The 20095-nt window shown below is 38.1% G+C and overlaps 1 protein-coding gene across 33 annotated transcripts in view; it reads right to left on the bottom strand.

Moving 5' to 3' along the window:
• The window catches only part of ARHGAP12 (Rho GTPase activating protein 12), a 151597-nt gene that overhangs the window by 69193 nt on the left and 62309 nt on the right, over positions 1–20095 (bottom strand). For 29 of the 33 annotated variants that reach the window (XM_065582855.1, XM_065582860.1, XM_065582862.1 and 26 more), the window contains one exon: positions 6201–6464. The exons of the other annotated variants lie outside the window; for them this stretch is intronic. In XM_065582855.1, coding sequence (XP_065438927.1) covers positions 6201–6464 — 264 coding nt within the window. The remainder of the gene's footprint in view (positions 1–6200; positions 6465–20095) is intronic. 33 annotated transcript variants of the gene reach the window in all.

Here is a 20095-nt window from a genome sequence, read left to right as displayed (position 1 = left end):
GTGTGCTCCCTCAGTCTCTTCACCGCAACCCCACTCCATCTGCCTTCCATGCCCCACTCCTTCCTTCCTGCCTTACATCCTTACCCTCCTCTCTTCTTGTGTTTGTCTTTTTAGCTATTCCCCTTACTAAACTGGAGCTACAAAATTAAAAACATTGTACCACCAACCTCCATCCCACACAAAACTAATGGCGCTAACATAACAATTGCAAAGCATTCTCTTTCCTTTCATCTTCTTTGTCTATTTAGACTATAACTTCTATTTGTACAACGCTCAATGGTATCCTGTTCTCAGTTGGCTCCAAGCCACTGTTCTAATACAAATAAATACCATAGTGAAATAACCTTGTGAAAGAATGAACGGCTTATTCAGTTTGTTCAATAATTGTTACAATTATACAACTGTTTTGCTTATACCAAAGGACTCACTGGATAATTAGAGATCAAACTTAAAAAGGGGGGGAAAAAAATCAAATGTTTGGTATCAAACCAATTACATTTTGGTAGGAAAGGTAGTTTTGAACCAATCTCACTTTCCTACCAACTACCTTTAGAAGGTTCACTCACTTCTAGAATCGTATGCTTTCAAGTCATAGCTATTCCCTTAACACAGAATTACAGGTGTTCTTAAAAACTGAAGAGAAACATACAAAGTCACCTTCTCTATTCCAGTTTTTCTCTCAAAATTAGAAGTTGCATAGGCCAATTTTTTAACATTCCTGACGACATAAAATTTCCTTTCAATATTCTTTTTGTGGTTCTCAACTCTATTCAAGATCAGTGGTAAAGAGCCTGTAGTTGACATTCAACAAACCATTTTTGTAGTAGTTCTTGTTATTATGCACTATGAAAGATTCCATCTGTTCTTATAGAACTACCACAAACTCCCAGAAAAAATATCCATAAAAAGGGTGCTACTGCAGACACATGAAGTTCTGGATTCTTTCACTATTTTTCCACTTACTGTTTATCTTCCCTATCTCCATCATCCTTCTCTTGTTCATTATTTTATCTATGCTCTTAATAGGTTTTTGAATTTCCCTTGTCCTCTGAATCTTATACATTCATAAGAATGAAGTATTTTCACCCTTCTCTCCACAATCCAATTCTCCATGGTCATCATATTGTCTCTAAAGAGATCCCTGTATTTTTGTTCCTGTCTTCTGTACAGCTCTATTGCAACCCCAGAGTTACCGTTCACAGCTATGAGAAATATGAGTGACAAAACCACCAAATCTATTCCTTTGCCATTGTCCACCCCCCCTTACAATATACCTTCTACTGTTTGGGTCAGTAGTGCAGCTTTCACCACTTCCTTTTGAAAATTATTCCACAATTAAACTCATTAGGAAGTTTGTTTTTATTTCCATCACTCCTAATCGTAACTTTGTGTACAACCTTAAACAAGTCCTTTCCCTTTGTCTATTTCAAATATTTGGCAAAGATATACTTAGTTTTTATCTAATTTTCAATCAGTCCCTACAGCCTTTGTTTTTATTGTTCTTCTATGGATTGCCTACAACTTTCTGCTAATGAGGTATCCAGAATGGCACATTCTATTATGTTCATTTCTAAGCCATGTACAGAGAAACCACTACCATTCTCCGTGACAAAATGCCCCTTCACGTGCAGCCAAAAGTTGTATTACCCTTGTTGCTACCATACTGCATTCCTAGTTCAAACTTAACTCATTGCCCATATTCCCACATCACTTTACTGTCCAATATATTCACCCTGTAAATATCTGTTTCGCATTATTCTTCCTCAGATATATTAGCATGCATTGCCTAGGATGAAGCTCATCTAATAATTCCAACCTCCTATTTACTTTCTAGACTCCTGATTTTTAGGCCCTCATTCTTGTCATTAGGTACTTTTTTTGTGCTAAATACCGAGAACTTGCAGAAAACTTCACTGGAACCATATTTGTTTTTCCTTTGTGTTTATCAAGTCCCCTGCCTGTCCATTTGAAGTGCAGCTATGCTCTGAAACACTTTCACTTACTTTGCCTATAAAAAGGTACAGCTACATCAGTTTCTAATTATCTAAACTTTCCTTCCTAATCAAGGAGTTTCAGAACCAATAATGAGCTAATTCAATTGCCCTCTGCTTCAGTATAACCTTACACACCCCTCAGATCTAAGTCACCTTGCTTTCCCACTTTTCTGACAAAATTTAAGTGGCCAGCCATTTCTCCCATGTATACAACTTATAAAAAGTCCAGTGGGTTATTTCCTTTTCTATTTATGCTTGATGTTTAACATTTTGAGATATACTCATTCATTTCAGTTAGAGACCTAAATGTGTGAAAGTACAATTTTATACATCAATCTATAAGTGAAAAGGCCTTAGATTTAGTACTCTAGACCAATAGTATTAGGGTATACATTTTAAGAAAACAATCTGAATCTTTAAAAAGCAACAGAGGGTCCTGTAGCACCTTAAAGGTGCTTTTTAAAGATTCAGACCAACACGGCTACCCCTCTGAAATCTGAATCTTGATCATCAGAGAAGTTCTAGAACAAGAGCAGTTACATATGTCCTATCATAGTTGATTTTTCTCAAATCTTTGGAGCGTCTCACGTTTACATCTTTATCATACCCAATCTTGCACTTAAGAAATATTAGCTGCACCCTGGATCTGATTATTTAAATTGTCATTGTATTTTATTGCTAGACATCTGCAACTCAACCACTAGGACTCAAGAGAATATAGTTGGCAGATTTGCCAGAAGATCCAACAAACATACTTGAAAAAATTCATAGTTAAGATGTTCAACATACAGCAGATGAAAAGAGATAATTAAACTCCCAAAATGCAAACATAAAAAGGCCCAATGGATGAAAGGGCTGAAAATTAATACATCTGACAATTTGCACTTTCTGAAAAATACTATCTATATTATCAGGTTAGCAGTATCTCAGAGGTTCAGAGACTGTGGAATCCAGCCACCAAGGACACAACGGTTATTTAATTTATGAGGATCATTTGTGATTGGGAAACTTAACCAGAACAAAGTTTACATTACTCAAAGCATGCATTCTTCAGTGGCCTTAAAGAGACTGAAAAGACATGACTGTCCGAAAACAAGTGCACAAGGATCATGAACAAAGATGAAGAACTAAACTTTAACCATCAATGAAATGAGGTATTCATCACAAAAATGAATAAAATATTCATGAGGGTAGGACCACATGGTAAGATTATGATTCAAAGGTAGGGGGAAGCCAAAAGGTAAAATGCAGCTCTTTGATGAAGGACTGGAGCAAAAAGACAAGGCCCATTGTTAGTGCTGACAGTGGAAAGAAGGAAGAAAGATGGGGTGGAAAATAATGTATACCATCAACCTATTGTCAGGAGACTGCTAAAGGGCTGGTTACTGAAGAGCTACTATTTCAACCAGACTTTGAATGAAGTCCTCTTCTAGTCAACAACCGTGAGTGGGAAATTTTTTTTAGCTAATGGGAGAGTGTCAGAAGCAGCACCATGACATTTACAAGCATATAATCTGCTTCGCTGCTGCCTACAGGCTCTGAGGCAGTGAAACTGATGAAATGCTTGTAAATGCCACAGTGATGCTGCTTCAGACTCTAGGAGAAGCAGCAGAGATTCAATCCTGTTGGGGGTGGGCAAGACCAGGGAAGAGGAATCATTTCTCTCTCTCCCCTTCGTCCTATTACATTAATAATCCAGAGTCAGAAACTTTTGAAGCCCTCATCTTTTACATCAGGACACCAGCACTCTAAAGTTTTAAATCAGTTTTCCGATTAAGTACTTATAACAAAGTACTTACAACAAAGTACAGCTGAGGAAGATGGTTGTACTAAAAAAACCAACAACAAAAATGAAATGTTAAAACTGGGCACCAAAAAAATCAAGTGGGAAGTTTGCTAGTAAATGTTTGTTTTTTCTTCGTCATATCAGTTTCTGAGATTCATCTAACAGTTAGAATGGCAAGATAAACGTGTATTTTAAAAGAATTTATAATTTTAAATAAATAGTCACACCTCCCTCCAACTAGAGTTTCCTCATTTTTCTCACCGATTGGTTTACTGATATGCAAGGAGAAGAGGAAAGTGTTAAGTGGCTGCTCAGCTCAGAAAATATGCATGTACATCTTAGAAAGTTTTCAGGTAAGCAGAGATTTATTTATTTTCAGCAGTATTTCTAAGTAATAGGTTCCATGGATCTGTTATAATGCCTCTTCAACATACTTGCAATTTTGAATGCTGCCTCCAATGCTACAAATATGCTGAGGTTCTACTGTAACAGATCTGTGGAATTTACTAAAAGACACCTTATGTAAATAATGCATAGATACTATAAACAAGGGAGAGATGGCTATATAGAAATGCATATGTAGATGGAAAAATAATGTAAGAGCACACTCTTTCCACACAGGACTTAAACTGCCCTAACACAAAATTGTACCCGTCTTGCAGTCGAGTCCTGCAATTTGCAGTCTTACAGTTCTGAACTAAGACAGGTTCTACGTGACCATTTAGAAACTGTTGAAAAGCATGCAAATTCAAGTCTAGGAAACAGGTGTTAAGGATTGCTTCCATGCTGATGCATGCAATCACTGTAACTATCCCAACTCTGATGAAATCAAGTTCAAAATAAAAAATTTCAAACTTGAATGTATCACCGTTCTCTTTTGCTTTTCCTTTTTATATAATGGCTGAAGTATGACATCTTCACATTCCATCATTTTTAATGTATCAAAATTATACTCTATTGCAGAAATAAAATTTACATTTCTGTCTAAAACTGACTATAAGCATTATTTCTATTCTACAAACAGTACTGTTTCTGCACATTGTCTATCAAGACCCAATAAGTGTAGATCACTGAGGAAAATACTGGGAGCAAAGCAGCATGTCTTTCCACTTTCATTCCAATCTCACTGTAGACAATTTTTTAAAGATTTGTTTTCTTGCAGATTTTATCATATTATTAATTACAAGGTATCCAAACATCTAAATAACCTTTTTTCTCCTGTTTTGTTATGCACGTAACTGATTTATTATAGAAACCCTTCCAAAATTTATAAGCCAGTCAATTAACATTAGACATTTTTTTCCAGTAACTAGCTACTATTTTGCAGCTCTAAAATATGAAAAATTAACTCTTATTTACTACCACCGCTAGGAAGTCCTATAAGAATTTCTAAGGAATTATTTGGTAGTGTTATCACACTATTTTGTTTAATTTGAGCTTTAAATTTCGTTCCAATATTCCTTAAGGAAACTTGAGGAAATCCCATTTTTATTTGTCTATAGGTCAAATTTAGTCCTTCTGTCCAAGGAGGACTGACAGATCACATTCTGAGCCTAAAATGAAGCTCTTTAAAGGGCAGTGCAGGGAGAGAAAGCTAGGGAATAACTGCTCCTCCAAACTGAGTATGATACCCTCTACAGCAATGGAAGCTTCTTACAGCATGAAAGTGAGATGCCAATAAATGAATTTGTGCACTACAAGATATGTGAATTGTACTATGTTCTGGTACAGATGAAGCAAAGGGACAACTGATCAAAGCACGAAAAAAGCCACAGGAAAGGTGTGCCAAAATTGTCTGGCCAGTGATTGACTCCACTGTTTTCTGTCCATTGAGATAGGAAGATATGCCACAAGATCCAAATCAGCATATGAGAGCACAAAGAATAATTTAGTGTGTAGACTTTCAAGCCAGCCACATCTTATTTTTCCAAGATCCTTCTTCTACACATAACATCACTAAGAGGACAGAATGCACAAGAGAATGCATTCCACATCCTAGAAGTTACAGCTGACTTACTCCACTGTTACATGGGGGCTTATTAGCTTCAAAAAAGGCCATTCACTTGTTCTTCAAAGGAAGGAAAGAAAAACAAAATACTAACTATAGGTGTCAGATACCCACTGAGGGAAGAAGCAACTCTAAAAGTGCAAGCCCAGAGGTTTGGGCTCACTTCTAGTTTGGGGGCACACAAGTTTGACAGCTTAGAGTAACACAAATTATACTAACACACATCTAGCCAAATGAAAGAGGCTTTTCCTCCAGAGAAGAAGAGGAAAATAACGAAAAACAATTCCTCTCTACCTCAAAACAGTTTACATTTTAATTTTACAGTTCAAATAGGCAGCAACATAATTTACTAGCCCAAGAACATAGCCATGCATCACTCAATCTCACTGTTCTAGTTATACTGAATAACTACCTCCTGATCAGCTTGGCTGTGGGAATCCCCTTTGTTTATGCTTGCATCCCGGGTCCAACGAGGAGGTTTCCAGGTTCTTTCTTGTGTTCCTCTGTTGTAGTAGTAACAACGTCCTGTAGTATCTTTATGGGTTTCCCATTCTCCATTAATCTGAATTGGGGAACTTGTAGGTAAAGGTGGAAGTGCAGACTGAGATATTTTCAGTTCTTGTAAATTAGCATAAACTGGTGAATCCGGCCTGCCTTGGCTTGGTGGAGTAGCTGGCTATTGTGAGAGAAGAAATTAAGTATTACTTAAACTGCAAGTGTATTTTTAATTTTCTCCTTTAATAAAAATCAATTATATTACAGAAGTATAATAGGAAATATTTATATAATCAAAAACAAAGTCTTACTTTTATACAGAGACACCTTCTGCAATTAAAACAGTCAAATCAAAGTCAAACAAAAACAAATCTATTTTTTGACCCATAACCACAAGGGTTATTTCACAAACTGTATTTATAGTTTATTAAAAATCTTTAAACATTCCTGCAAATGGCATCTTTTAATGATCTCATATGGCAGACTTGTGAAAAGATAAAGCAGTATTCAATAACTGAAAGATTTCACTGGGTTTTGTTTCAAGACATGAAATATTGATGGCTCCTCTCCTTCCCAAACTTGGAATGCGTGTGGAGCAAAAGGTGGGGGGAAAAGCACTGTTTTACACCTCTCAGATCTCACTTTCAAGATAGAGGATAACAGGCAGTGCAGTCTAAAGTAGTGAGCACAGTATTGGGCTAAGGAATTTGGGAATTTCACTTGAGCCTTTCCTCTGTAATTTTTTCCAAATTAACAGTCACAGAACTGAGCTAATCAATCTATTTTAAATAGATTTAAGATATTATTTAGTACAAACAAAATATTTTGCATACCACCGTAATTTATCAATGTCAACAAAAGGAATAACTTTTACCTGTTTAAACAGTAATGTGGAACAGATAAAGTTTAGTCCTAAATACAAGAAACAGAACCACAACCAACATCTGCAGGAGAATGTAATACTACTACTAGCAACGGTACATAAATGCACATTTCTGCTAAGATGGTGAGCTCAGGTAGAGAACATCCTCAACCACTTTCTCACAGGAAAAACTATTGGAAATTCAGACAGAATTATGAACCACAAAACTACTTACAGGGGAAAAAACTGTCTTTATTTTTAAAAAATATATATAATTCTAAAAGCATAACACCACCCCGTAGTATGTTAACATCACCATATGACAGGATGGATAAAAAAAATATTTACATTGGATTTTATTTATTTAAAGTATGTTTCTTTTTAAAAATAAACCTGTTTAAAATGAAATCTTACTGTAATACAAAATATGTTATGTCTAAACTTATCATAATCTCTTAAAACATTTTAAAAATAAATATGCTTAATCCATGAACCTCTATCAAAAACTGAGTTAAAGGCAACTTTTCCATACAAAGAAAGAATCAGGGGGAACAAATCTAACTTTTGAGGTCAAGCTTTATAAATATGGCACAATAAGTCATATACTGTATAAAAGGTTTAATCTTGTGGGGGGTCCAGGGGCTGTGCTACAGGGTGCAAGAGACTAGCAAAGTCATCACAGGCATTGGGACCCAGCCTCAGACTTTAGGACATACCATCACGTATCCCATCAGGATCATTCACTGACCACCTGGGTGGTCTCATACTCGTACTCCTATTTTATAGCTTCTCCCTACCTAAGTTCTGATTGGCTCGATTCTCAAAATGACGAATGCTTATGACTCTACCCACTATGGAAACTTACTCTTCAGCTCAAGGAAAAACTCTTCTACCCAGTAACTACCAGCCCTTGCTTCTGGATTGTTCTGGGCACTTCAAGTAAATGACCTTTCTCTGCCTCCTTCCATGTATACACAGACAGAGATACAAACTAACAGAAATCCATTAAATTTTGCAACAAATAAAATACTGCAGTGCAAAAGGCATGTGAGTTACACAAGCAGAAGTCCTGGATTGTTATTAGTCCTTTTGATTTCTTGGGAGTAGGGGTGGGGGAGTTATGTAAAAAGAGAGGAGCACACCAAGAAAAGGAGTAACACTGGTGTCAAAGCAGGACACTGTGTGAAGAAGGGACAACATTCATTTGAGTGCAGCCTCTAGTGTTGATTTCAACACATGGGAACAGAAGGAAAATACTGCCATGGCTGCAGGTTATAAAAAATACCCTATTTTGGAATATTTTTACTTATTTTCCAGAATTTTGTGAACCTCCGGATAAGAAAGGAACACATGCTAAATGTAAACAGTGCAACACAAAGATGAAAGGCCTGGTTATCAGAATGAAAGATTATGAAGAATGCTCCCCAAAAGGAAATGACTGTTTCAGACACATCCGTATCATCATCTTCAATCTGGATTAGCTGATAAGAACGGTGCAAAAATAAATTTATTAGACTGCTTACCATTTCTTACTATGCTAGGAAATGAAAACAGATTACTGTCATAAATTGGTGTTTTGGGTAGATTTAAGAATTTCAAAATGTTTGCATTCAAAATATAGCTGGTATGTTATTTTGAAGTGCGAGTATTTATCAATTATATTTTTACTGTTACTGATAGACTTCTGAAGTGATTTTTATTGCTGCATATAAGCAAATATCGAAGGTGAATATTTCCAGTTTAAAAGTAAAGTTTTATTAGGCATTTATGAATTTTAACATTTAAAAAATGTTTTTTCTCAAGCAGTTTGGTATGTTGCTAGAAATAAAAGTTTCAATAGATTTAGATCGGGGTGGCCTACCTGAGCCTGAGAAGGAGCCAGAATTTACCAATGTATATTGCCAAAGAGCCACAGTAATAAGTCAGCAGCCCCCCCACCCTGCTCCTAGTGCCTACCACCCACCGACTGCCCCGCCGATCAGCGCTTCCCCTTCCCTCCCCCAATCAACTGTTTCGTGCCATGCAGGAGGCTCTGGAGGGGAGGGGGGGAGGAGTGAGGGCACGGCAGGCTCAGGGGAGGGCGCGGGAAGGGGTGGAGTGGGGGTAGGGCCTGTGGCAGAGCCATGAACACGCCCCAGCACATTGGAAAGTTGATACCTGTAGCTCCAGCCCCGGAATCGGTGCCTATACAAGGAGCCGCATATTAACTTCTGAAGAGCCACATGTGGCTCCGGAGCCACAGGTTGGCCACCCCTGATTTAGATAATCCTTGTGATCTATTAAATAATTCTTCTCCCTAACAATGCGGGTTTAGTATAAACAGAAGTACAAGCACCTTCACAAGGAGGAACCTTTCATTTACAGATCTCAAAAAAAGTATTGAAGAGTACTCAGTGAGTAAGAGTGACTTTTCTTAACCACTTTGTTTCAAGGTCCAGCTTAGACACTGAATTATAAACATCCAACATCTGCAATGTCTACAACTTCAGAGTCATCTGCTTGTACCACTATCAGCTAAACAATCTTTTTTTGATACAAGTAACTTGCCATCTTTCTTCATTATCTAGTAAAACCATGAAGGAGTTTATAATCAGGACCAGCAAATTCCAGAAAGACTCCATAGATAAAAAGATAGCTGAGTTCATTTATAAAACAAATTCTCCCTTTTGTCTTGTTCAGAACAAACATTTCATTGACATGGTTCAATCATTATGACCAGGCTACAGGCCACCTGGCAGAGCAGACATTGCCAGAACATTGCTGGATACACTGTACCAGAAGGAAATTGAACAGTGTGCAAAAAATGTTGATGGGAAATTCATTAATCTGAGTCTTGATGGGTGGAGCAATGTACACAATTATCCAATAATATATGATTGTGTGACATCAGCAGATGGAGTTGTCTATCTTACAGAAACAATTGATACATCAGGAAATGCCCATAGAGCAGAATAATTAGAAGTAGCAGCAGTAAAAGCCATAGCAAACTATAAACAAAAATTGAAGTGTCAAGTGTCAAAGACAATACCACCAATGTAACAAAGATTAAAAGAAATCTAGAAGATATTGAAGTAACCTGAAACTTATAACAGATGGGTGCAGTGCTCATTTGATTCCTCTTTTAGCCAAAGACTTAAGTACAACTCCAGGAATAAAGGAAAAAGTTGAAATTGGAAAATACTTCCATAAGAACCGCTTTGCTTCAGTTTCACTGAAGAGAGCAGGATGCTCCAAACTAATTCTCCCCCAAGATATATGAGGGAATTCAGTGGTTGACTGTTTTGACCTATTTATCAAGAACTGGCCTATTCGGATTACTATTTCTGGAAGAAAATCATGACAAAACACACATGGATCAATCAAAGCCAAAGTAGTCAACATTGGACTAAAGAGAAATGTAGAAGATCTGCTGAATATATTGAAACCTATGTCCATAGCCCTGGACAAACTCCAGAAAGACTGTTGCTCTATTTCTGATGCTGTTGAAATTTGGAAAGAACTTCGAGACACTGAAGAAAAAAATACCCAACAACAAAGTTAAATTGCAGGCAGGCAGTAATGAAGCAGATGGATCAAGCTCTTATTCCACCTCATTTTCTTGCCAATATTCTCAACCCAAAGTACCAATGGATAGATGCCTAAAAGCCGAGCAAGATGCTGATGCTATGACCTGGGCATCTAATAATCACCAATCAATCATGCCAACCATAATAAATTTCAGGACTGAAGGTGAACCATTCAAGAGGTATGAAGAATATTTTCTTCATTTGGAATAATTCATTCAAAACTGAGAAGGCGACTAGAAGCTGAAAACGCAAGAAAACTTGTCTCTCTCTTCCAGTCTATGAATAAAACCAAGACAGAAGGGGATGGGAGCTACTTATTTTAGTAGTTTGAAGGACAGCCTTTAGTAATTTAGGAAATTGTCTATTTTCAAGAGACTTAGGCAAGTAGAAACTTAAGATCTAGTCACTTTCATTTAGGCATTTTTTAAAATTGTCTCAAGCTGACCAGAAATAATCAGTTCAATTCACTGACTACAGTTAATCCCTCTGTTCCTTTAATAAATCATTTAGTTGTAAATGTGAAACATGTTTTGGTAAGAGAAAACATTTAAGATTGTTTTGTTTAATAAAAATAAATGTTATATGCTATTGTGTGTTTAATTAAATTCCAGTTACCATTCTAATGCAGTCTGACACATATCATGAGCATAAAATTAATTTTCTAGTAAACAAGCAATATATTGTTCACCATTTTCTAACATCCTAAAACTGTACAATGAATAAGAATCTGATATTAAGCTATATAACTGCTTAAATAAATGTACTAAATCTAGTGAAAGACCAATTAGTTGTAAATCAACATGTTTTAATAATTATATCAACTAGTAAGAATGCACCTTTCTTTAGAAAAGAACTGAAGTACAAATGGAAAAGTTAATTTAAACCATGATTTAAAATCATTGATTTAAAAGTCAATCCACATTGCCATATAAATACCAATGGCAAAAACTATGTTAATGAAAAGTTAAGGCTGCATAGTGGTATGTTGTCCCCTTGCAGGATGCTGAGTTGAGCAAAACCTCAAACTTATGAAAACTAGGAAATGCAGTTAAGGTTGCCCATGCAATCTTAACTCTGCCTCTCTTGCAGTGCCCCAACACGTGCTATTAACACATACAACTTTACTCTGCCAATCCGACAGTTGATGAAATGTACAAGACCTTCACCTCCTCTCACAACCCATTCACTCTTACACATAAGATTCCATCTAACGCTATTAAAGGCAAAAGAGGTGATAGAGAGAGGGGGGAAGGGTGCCCACACCACCTTCCCTCTATTCCCCTGGATCAGGCACTAGCTGATAGAATCATTCACATACACTCCAGTATGCATCCTTTCTATGCCGAACTGCGTAGATTATATGGGTAGCAGTGTCTTGTCCACAGTAAGAGGGAATAAGATAGCCATCATTAAAACATTAGAATCCTAAATTAAAGCGTAAGTTGAGATGGTATCCTTGAGTAAGTGTAAGGGAGGTGTAAGAAGCTGTGAAGTGGTTCTTAAACTCTACACGTGTGGTACTCTTTCTATGTCAGTACACCTCTACCCCAATATAACGCTGTCCCCGGGAGCCAAAAAAAATCTTACCATGTTATAGATGAAACCGCGTTATATCGAACTTGCTTTGATCTGCTGGAGTGCACAGCCCCTCCCCTCCCCCCCCCGGAGCACTGTTTTCCCGCGTTATATCCGAATCGGGTCGCATTATATCGTGGTAGAGGTGTATATGGAACAATCCTGAATTTTATAGTGCCAAGGATCAGTGTGAGTATGTGCCACGTGCCTATTGAGGCATCGCTCTAAGATGGTAGAGGGGAGATAGCACAGGCATTTTTTTTTAATTGTTTGTCCTTCAATAGTGTTAGATGCAATTCTGTGGTGAGAGTGAATGGGGGTTATAAAAGGAGGTGAAAAGCCGGTACATTTCTGCAACTGTGGGGTTGGCAGAATAAAGGTGTGTGTGTGTTAACAGGACCTATTGAGGCATTGCTCAAAGAGGGACAAGTTATGGGTGCATGGGCAACCTTACCTGTGCATTTCCTGATATACAGAAGTTCGTATTTTGCTCAAATCAATGTTCTGCACTAACTATTCTGTTGCGTTCACAGTAAGCCTCCCCACATATTAAAAATCTCATTATATTAAGCAACCTTTTAGAAACAACATATTTATTGCACAGCGGTACAAAGGTTTGGACCAGAGACATCACTGGCAGGGTGTTCACAGGGGCAATGGCATCAGCACATTCTCTTGAACTTCCCAGGCAAACATAACATGCCTCTATAGAAAACTTCATGGTTTTTTTTTTCCCCCTTTACGGGTGAATGTGCACTAATCCTTCCAGACTGCACATCTATGCAAATGAAGTGAACTTGTTTTTAATTTGGGACCCACAAAGACTTAGTGGGTGTCATGCACTACCTTAGATAATAATTAACCATCTGAGACCATTTTGACCTGCGCCACAGCAATAGCTGGATCTCTAGCTCTGCCCTTTGTGGAGCTAAAAGCCCCCCTAGATCTGGGGGCACACATGAGGGAAGAATGTAGAGCTGACAGGTATATTGGCCCTGTTCTCTCCCAATCTCTCTGCCACTCATCCCCATGTCCCTTCTCCAAGTATTCCACCCCTCACTTCATCACCTGAGCCAGACATCTCTCCCCTCACTTCCCACCCACTCCCATTTATCCCCCTCCTCATAACCCCCCTGCAGCTCCAAACCCCTCTATTGCCCCATTCTTCACCCCTCAATTACCCGTACTCTCGCAGGCAGCATTCACATCATTATTTCCCCCCAAATATTTTGATTACGTTTCCCCCAAACTAGAATCACCACCCATGACTCAAATTGTAACCTCCAAACACTCAGTCCAAAACTCCTTTTGTCTCGTGGCTTGTCTACACCACACAGTTTTTAGTGACAAGGCTGTGTCGACACAGCCTTGTCACTAGAAGTCAGCGTGCGTAAACGCTCTTTTGCCGACAAAATACTTCCAGCCCCACAAGCGGCGTTAGCTTTGTCGGCAGGAGAGTGCTCCTGCCAACAAAGCGGCGTTCACACTGCCACTTGGGTTGGCAAAACTTTTCTTTCGCGGAGAAGGGGGTGGGGGGGGAGGCTTTTTTAAGTACCGTGAAAGACAAAAGTTTTGTACACAACTTCGCAGTGTAGACATACCTTCAGGTGCAGGGTTCTGATTAAATTATCCTTAGTTATGTTTAATTAAACGGGGAGGTCCCAGTCATCAAGGGGTCTGTGATTCAGTCAGTCATCAGCATCTCAGTTTAACAGTACAAGGCAGCAGAAGGAAACAGTTTTGGGAGGGCAGTAACTTGGGGACCCCTTGGTAAGAGAACCCCAAATTTGGATTACTAATGCTACCCCGCATGCCCGTAAGGCATACCAAAATTCAAAACAATCTAACTGTTCAGATTTTAGGGCACTTACAAGAGTTGAGCTTTAAAGCACATAAAATGGTAGGAACAGAAATCCTCGACCTGTTTTTCTGTATTGCACATGCACAGTATAAAAATGTACATTTTCTTAATTAGAAGAAAGAATGTGGATCCCCCAAAGTCTGAGTAGATACCATGCACTACCTTAGGTAAAACTTGACAGACTGACTATTCTGACCCACATCACATCAATAGTTTGATCTCTAACTCTGCGCAAAAATCTAGAAACTTTTTTAAAAATTGCTATTTTTCCTCCTTGGCTTATATCTCTGGAACCCTTCGCTCAAATTACTCCAAATTTGGGCAATAACCCCCTGTGTTGCACCCTGCTGATGCATGCCAAATTCTAAAGGTATCTGACTAAACATGTCCATTAAAGATTGAACTTTAAGTCTGCTAAAACAGAAGTCATGACACAACCTTAACTATATGGTGCTGCTGCACCACTATAATACCTAGAACATGATACTAGTATGAAATTTTTCAGAACTGAGGTGATTATACTAGCAACCTATTATTGACTCAAGCTGTAGAGACGTTTCCTGTTAATGCAGAATCTATATCCCAGTGTCTGGGGTTAGTATTATCAGCAGGTTTTTTTCTTCATAGCTCCTAAATAAATTATATTCTGTATTTTTCCCCTCAGTCTTCTACTGAGTTTTAAACTGAAATTTTCATCTCTGGAGGCAAAAATATTCATTTTTTGCTGCGTCTTTTCAAAGCAGAAAAAAAAAATCTGTTTCGACATAAGAAAGAGCTTGCATTATACAATTATAATAAAAACCCACACTGATAATCTAGACCACACCTGGTCATAAATAGATGGTTTTGCTTACATGAGGAAGCATATTTTGGTTTATACCACACAGTCAAATAGAAGCCACAAATGGCGAACACCCATAACCAAAAGGGGAAATAGCTATAAGAGGAACAGCCTGAGATTACAAACCTATGTCTGTTAGAAAGCAGATTTTCTGGTTTACGACAAATATACTTAATAGAAACACAGTAAAGTTAGTCAAAAAAGTTGACACTTGCACTGCTGGAAAACCAGTGAAATAAATCACATTTTCCACCATGTGCATGACAAGTTTTGGTGTTCCTATCTAGTTTTATTATGGCATATGATAGTTTTAAAGGTTAAAAAACAAAACAAAACTATCTTAGCCTGCTAAATAAAAACCTCAAATCTCATGCTGGAAGGAAAAAAGCTTCACTATTCCAGAAACAGGATCATATCTGGTTCCCCACTTCCCATCCCATGGATGGCTATCTTGGAATTATACCCAGCTGCTTTAGCTTCCTTGTACCTATAATATTAAATTTATACTTCACTGCCTTTCTTTTAAAAATTCTGAACTCCACATCACAGCATTCATTTCAAATCTTGTTTATGCCCCCCCAGTCTCCTTAATTTCAGTAATGCATACCCCATCTGCTTGCTTCTCCCACTCCTGTCTCTGCCGTCTTCCATGTCAGCTTCTATGCATGCATCACCCCAATATCAGCATCCCATCCCTCCACCCTCTCCTCATTCAAATCCCCTCACAAAGACTCTTAAGCATGAACCTGTCAGACAACTTTTCACCACAAGAGATTAGTAAAGTTAGAGCAGAATAAATCTAAATTATTCCCCTCCTCAAGGTCTTCTCTTTTGTAAACTCTTCGAGACTGATAATTGTGTATTGTACAGCACTGAGGCCATTCCTGGCACTTAAAATATAAGAGGAGGTTCAATATATGTGGTCCCTATCTGTATTCCACACGTGTGCTCAGGCACGCCATGCACCTAAGTACAGAAGGGTTTCCAAATAGTGGCCGCTGACCCACACATGCGTAGTGCATTTCCTCATGCTCTTGACTGAGGGTATAAGGGGCAATGCAGGTCGACGCCACTCCAGTTTCCCCTCTTGTTGTGCAATTGAGTCTGAAACAGAAGGGAAGGAGGGCAGGTTGTGGAATACAAATAGAGACCATACATCTCGAAGAACCTCCAGTTACAGGTAAGTAAGGTCCTCTTCTTCGAGTGATGGTCCCTATGTGTATTCCACATGTGGGTGACACTTGAGCAGTAATCAATTCAGAGGTGGGTGTGAGGATGTTAACAGCAGAGCCATCTGAAACACAGCGTGACCTAGAGGAGGGGGCGTTTGACTGTTTATAACATTCCAGAATTCAACCTGGGACACACTTAGAGATCGTCTGGGAGGAGATAGCCTGGTCCTTGGATCTCTCTGTGATGGCAAAAATAAATAAATACATAAATAAAGTCTGAAAACATCCAGTTCTGTGCAAGTAGAATTCCAGGACACATCCGACATCAAGGGAGTGCAGGGTTCTGTTGTTGAAGGAGGCATGTGGTTTTGGATGGAACACTGGCAAGATGGAATTAAGACACCACTTTAGAGAGGAAATCAGGGTGTAATCTCAAAGATACCTTTTCTCTGTGGAACACCATGTAGAGAGGGTCTGCCATCATGGCACTGAGCTCGCTGACCTTTCTGTCCGAGGTGGCAGCAATCAGGAATGCTACTTTCATGGAAAGGTGGGTCCTGGAGCATGGTGCCATGGGTTCAAAGGGCAGTCTCGTGAGGGCTGAGAGTCTCAAACGAAGGTTTCAGCTACTTTCTTCCCCAGATCTGTTCTCTCAGAAATCTGCATAATGCTCTTTTAAAGGACTCACTTTGTAACTAAGGCCCTGGAGCCATGCTAGTCACGGAGGTCTTCGGAAGTCAGAGATTTTATGACTTCGGCGACCTCCGTGATGAAATCATAGCCTTACTTGTAACCACATCTTTGAGAAATACTATATTCTTATCCAGAACTAGTCTAAATAATTATATAATATGCAGAAATATTTCTTTAGAATTTAACGTGTCTTTGTAAGTTTACGGTATCTAAACACAATGGAGCCCCAACAGATTGCAATTGGACCCAGATGCTCCAATGTACATGATTAATAAATTACAATGTACTGAGGAAAGTTGCAATTTTTAAAAATTCAACTTTAATTGAAGTACATTAAAGGAGTTAAATTCACTTTTTTGATATAACCAGGACTCTTCCTCCCCCAAATCTCACTTTTTTTTTTAATTTAAACAAGAGTAGTGTAAAAAGCAATCCCCACTAGATGTCATTGTAGAGCTCTAAAGAACTTGAGGAACGTTGTAATTTAATTCATCCTGGGGAAATGTTTCTATAGTTACACAGGCACTGACCAGACACAGTTATATTAGGCAAAATAGTCCTTAATAGTTCCAAGTTAAGATATATTTAAGCCATTTTAAATGCATTCCTGTTATTTACTACTACAAAATAGTACAATTCATTATAATGAGCATTAATTTTTTTTTAAATCACTAATCCAGAAATCTAATCCTTCTAGTTACATCACAATAAAAATTTCTAGTAGACTCTCTATGGGCCAAGAGAAATAGATTTAAAGAGGGCTAGAAAAAACTGAATTACAATTAGAAGAACAAAATTTTTTGTACATGTTACTTTCTCAGATTTATCCTTGTTACTCTTGTAATCTTGACACTATGTAGTATCTTCAGCACACAAAGACAGACTCAGGCTGCCATCATTATAAGCCTTACCAAACACCAAATGCATTTTATCATTTTCATGCAGTATTTTCCCACTAGAATATGGAAAGTTAGAAAAAAGAATGTTATATGACAGATGGGGGGAGGGATAGCTCAGTGGTTTGAGCATTGGCCTGCTAAACCCAGGGTTGTGAGTTCAATCCTTGAGGGGGCCACTTAGGGATCTGGGGCAAAATCAGTACTTGGTCCTGCTAGTGAAGGCAGGGGGCTGGACTTGATGACCTTTCAAGGTCCCTTCCAGTTCTAGGAGATGGGATATCTCCATTCATTTAATTTAATTTAATTTTCAAAGATAGATAAATGCAAATATTTGCATGAGTTTACAATTTTGCATGCAAATTCTAAACATATGCAAGGCCAGTTATATATTTAATATTTACATGCACCAAACTTTTAAAGTCTAGTCTCAAGTCAGAATCTACACAGGAAAGTTGATTTGTGAGCAACAGATCTTTGTGAACCAGTGTGAAGACTATTTAATCTAGTAATGTAGGCAAGAAAACAATTTTTAGCACCATTACAGAATGTGTTCTTGAAATGGGGCTTGAATAAACAGGTCTCCAGACTTACGTTTTCACAGTCACATAGTACAACAGGTAGGTATCCACCTCTAAATAAAACACCTGGTTAATCATTTATGAATGAACTGTCAACATTTTCATACAAAAGACCAAACGTATATTTCCTAGCCTATAAACACATTTGCTTGAACTCTATGCCAAGAAAAGCAGACTTGCCATACTTCACAAAGCATACTTTAATATCAAAATGAATGTCAGATTCTCAGGAAAAACTTGGAGATTTTAAAACAGCACCCTATGTTTTGATGGCTTACTTTATTAAAAAATAATATATGCAAACAGTATTTATTTTTAAATGCTCGAACACTGCATGAAGCACTAACATCAAGATGACTTGAAACCACATGCACATATTACATACACTTCAATAGTATAACAGATTGCGAATGGCATGAGCAAAAGAGGATTGATACAGACATCTAGATTTTTTGGACAACTTGCTGCAATTTTATTAATCCCCTAACAACTTCTCAGGGCAAGCTGTCCTTGCAGAAATTAAAAAACTGTTTGACAGTTACCTGCCTTCCCCCTTGTACAGTGTTCAACTGCACAGCATCACAATTGCAAGGCTTAATAGCTGCTTAAGTTATGGTTGGGGAAGATAACTGTCCAAATGCAAGAAGACATATATGGGGTCTGCAAACAAATCACTAGTGCAGGGGTCAGCAACCTTTCAGAAGTGGTGTGCCGAGTCTTCATTTATTCACTCTGATTTAAGGTTTTGCATGTCAGTAATACATTTTAATGTTTTTAGATGGTCTCTTTCTATAAGTCTGTAATATATAACTAAACTATTGTTGTATGTAAAGTAAATAAAATTTTTAAAATGTTTAAGAAGCTTCATTTAAAATTAAATTAAAATGCAGAGCCCCCCAAGACCGATGGCCAGGACCCAGGCAATGTGAGTGCCGCTGAAAATCAGCTCGCGTGCCGCCTTCGGCACACGTGCCATAGGCTGCCTACCCCTTCACTAGTGTTTCTTCTTTCCTGAGTGCCAGTAACATGAAATTAACAAGCGGTTTATTAGTGTCATTGCTGGTATTCAAATGCATGTGGGCAGCAAATCATGTAAGTTTCACTGGGCTGCTGTTTAGGAAGCTACCAGCACTAACAGACATTGTGACTTGTTATCCTCCCACATGAATAGAAGTTGAAGGGGGGAGGAATGATCCCAAACACCTAGATTTTTGCCAGAAAATTGCAGCTGTATCTTTTGGCAAGGCCCAAGGTCTAGACCTTGCCCCATCCCTGTTGTCCCTTGCCTAGTAACTAACTAGAAAATTATTCAAGTCTACATTTCTCCCCTCACCCCCAAATGGCATATTTATTAGTTGACAGCCCAGGCCAGCCAACAGTCCTTGGCACATGAGGGCTATCAGATATGGGAACACTATTGAGGGGCACTGGTTGGCTACCTCTTTTTGTTTTATTACTGCTGAGCTCTTACATGTATTCTCTAGGTTTTGCCTTCTTTCCTTAGTATACCTGAATACATTAAAAAACTCACTATATGGTCAATTCTGTATATATTGCACTTTATATTCAACAGGGCCTTTCTTCAGAAGCAAAAACAGAAGCCTAGTTTGGGGTGGGGGAAAAGTAGTATGAATCCACAAATAATGCTACACTATACTAGCTATCCCCATCTAAATACCAATTGTATAAATTATTGGTTAAATCTAAATATACATTTTAACTGGGAATTCAAACACTAAATGTCACCATAAATCCACTTACTGAA

This window comes from Chrysemys picta, chromosome 2 (assembly GCF_011386835.1).
Source record: "Chrysemys picta bellii isolate R12L10 chromosome 2, ASM1138683v2, whole genome shotgun sequence".
Lineage (NCBI taxonomy): Eukaryota > Metazoa > Chordata > Testudines > Emydidae > Chrysemys > Chrysemys picta.
The sequence above is the reverse complement of the archived record's forward strand: the minus strand, read 5'-3'. Positions and strand labels throughout refer to the sequence as shown.